Source organism: Buceros rhinoceros, unplaced genomic scaffold (genome assembly GCF_000710305.1).
Source record: "Buceros rhinoceros silvestris isolate BGI_N320 unplaced genomic scaffold, ASM71030v1 scaffold6319, whole genome shotgun sequence".
NCBI lineage: Eukaryota > Metazoa > Chordata > Aves > Bucerotiformes > Bucerotidae > Buceros > Buceros rhinoceros.
In genome coordinates this window covers 1-2,495 of record NW_010430847.1, presented here as the reverse complement: position 1 = coordinate 2,495, position 2,495 = coordinate 1, and the positions used below count along the sequence as shown (strand labels likewise).

At 45.4% G+C, this 2,495-nt stretch overlaps 1 protein-coding gene across 1 annotated transcript; it reads right to left on the bottom strand.

Moving 5' to 3' along the window:
* Positions 1-2,325: 2,325 nt before the first annotated feature.
* On the bottom strand, positions 2,326-2,490 carry MRPL36 (mitochondrial ribosomal protein L36; the record flags this gene model as incomplete). The annotated part of the gene is made up of 1 exon (XM_010143168.1): positions 2,326-2,490. A coding segment is annotated over one exon (165 nt), but the record flags the coding sequence as incomplete, so codon positions are not given.
* Positions 2,491-2,495: the final 5 nt, after the last annotated feature.

The window sequence follows — 2,495 nt, the reverse complement described above, 5'->3', positions numbered from 1 at the left end:
CTTTCCCTTCACCGTCTGATGTTGCTCTTGGCAAGAGAGCCCTGACACCTCCCCAGCGACCCACCAGCACAATTTGTCTTGTACCAGAGAACTGTCTTTTTTTTTCTGACAGAACCAAGGGGCTGGATGAACTGTTTGGGAAGCAGTAGGACCAGCTGCCAAGTATTTTTCCTGACCAAAAAAACCCCTAGAGACCTTCACCTCATGTGATGGCCAACTCATTCAATCCTCAGCTTGGTCCTTGCCCAGTCCTCTCAGTCCTCCAGCAAAGCAGGCAAGCCTGGCAGTCGCTGGGTTTTCTGGACATACATATACTGTTTACCTAAAAGGTGCACTAACAGCTACAGTCGCAAGGTATCACGGGGTTCACAGCACACAGACCTTTTCTTCTGCTGGAACAAAATCCACAGCACACACCTAGAAATGTGTGGTGTTAGCTCCAACCTGAGGATTAGAGCTTTTAAGATCTCCAGTTGCTTGGACTGCTTAACTGCAGTTAAAGGTGTATAAGTGTGTTAAAGGTGTAAAACTTTTCCAAGAAATTTCTCTGCTTACATTTTTACATGCACAAGATACATGTATTCAGAAAGTAGATGTTCTTATCTGTGACTGCCTAAATTTTAAGGAAACCTTTTGAAATACTGCCAGTTTTCCACTACTTCAAGGTTCTTTGGTTTTGAAGAGGCTTTTATATTTTGAATCAGTCTGTCCCTATTTAGTTGGATAAAGACAGCCATTTCTCTCCCCCTTCCTGGCCATGAACTTGTTTGATGCCCCCCTAAGATGGATGTGTTTGTTAACTAACCTGCTCCTGCCTCCAAACCCACGTTTCTGCTGATGAGACAGCTGAGTGAAAAGACAAACTGTCCAACACATGAGAACCAGTCACTAACTATTGCCTCTGGGATGCTTCGCCACAGCTTTCCAGGCTTAGCTTCTCATTACCCACCAAGCACCTAGTGAAAAAGGATGTAGTTATAGAAATTAGTGCCATTTTAAAGTTGTGGGATTATAACTGGGTGGAAAAGTTCTTCAAGGCATTATACGTGCAATGTTACAGCAACCTCAAATTGTAATGCACTGGTACCAGTCCATCAGAGCCAGCATTCAACAGTGCTTGGCTACATGAGCTCTGAGGCATTACAGCTCCCAGCCATCCTCCCCACACCTGTTAGAAGAGTTGTTTCAAGGGACACAGGAAAACTTGTATCGGGGTGGGGGGGAAGGAAGGAAAAAAAAAAAAGAAAAAAGGGTAATTACAAAGCCTTGCTGATTTCTGTGAGTGAACCTAAAGCTTTGAATAAACTTAAAGCAAATTAGCCAGAATCTGAAATTACTATTTTTATCTTCTTTGCTGTAGACACCTACACAAAATGCTTTACAACCTCCACTCAAAAGGCAACAATTACTAGGTAGTGCCTTCTTATTTGGGTTAGGATTTGGGAAACTGTAGAATAGTAGGTATACCAGAAACTTCTCCAAAGGAAGATCAGGTTAAGAACACTTCCAAATACACTGTGAATTGTCAGTATAAAATCAAATTAGATTAGTTAGAAAGTTAAAAATAAAGTTAAAAATAAGTGTTGATTACCTCACACTAATTTAAATACCACCATCTGCCCCCAAAACCCACAGTGATAAACACAAAGGGTTATTTACATTGGCGTTACTGAAGCTACATGGGGCTATATCTGCTGCAACTCAACAGTATAAATTTTTACCTCACCTACAAGCCAAGGCATAAGCTAGAACATCACCTTTCCATGTTACATATTTAGTATTATTTCCCACTTAAGGGCCCACCCGAGTTTGAAACTATTGGTTGTTATCACAGCTTTCACATCTAGAAGGTTATTTTTAAACAAAGAGTCATTGTGTATTGTAATAATGCACAATGTTTATTTTCATTTTGCTTTAAACACAAAGGCATCTCAAGAGTCCAATGATTCAGCTTTGCCCTTACTAACTTAACAGTGAGGTGATTTTAAGTAAGGCTTCACGGCTAAGACGACAAGAGGTCCTGAAAGTTGCGACTTCCCGTGTCAGTTCTCAGCATCCATGGTACAAAGTTAAGACAAGGGCCGTCAAGAACTCGCTCTACGTTAGCGTTAAGATGGAACACTGTCACCTACACCATTCTGTGACTTGTGTCCCCAGCAGTCAGCTCTCAGAAACCACGGGGCAGCCAGAGAAGAGGGCGCAGTCCCGGTGGCGGGGACCTAGAATGCAGGACTCGAGGCTCGACGGGCGAACACCGCGTTAATTCTCCCCCCTCCGGGGCTCCGCCGCGGCGCTCCCAGCCGGCAGAGGCTCCCGGTGGCGAGGCTACAGCTTCCGCTGCTTGTGCCGGGGGTTGGTCTTGCAGCAGACGTAGAGCCGGCCGCGCCGCCGGACGATGAAGCAGTCCTTACAGCGCCTCCTCAACACCGTTTTCGTCTTCAGCCCCGCGGCGAGCGGCGGCAGCAGCCCGGGCGGCGGCGGGACGGCCAGCAGGG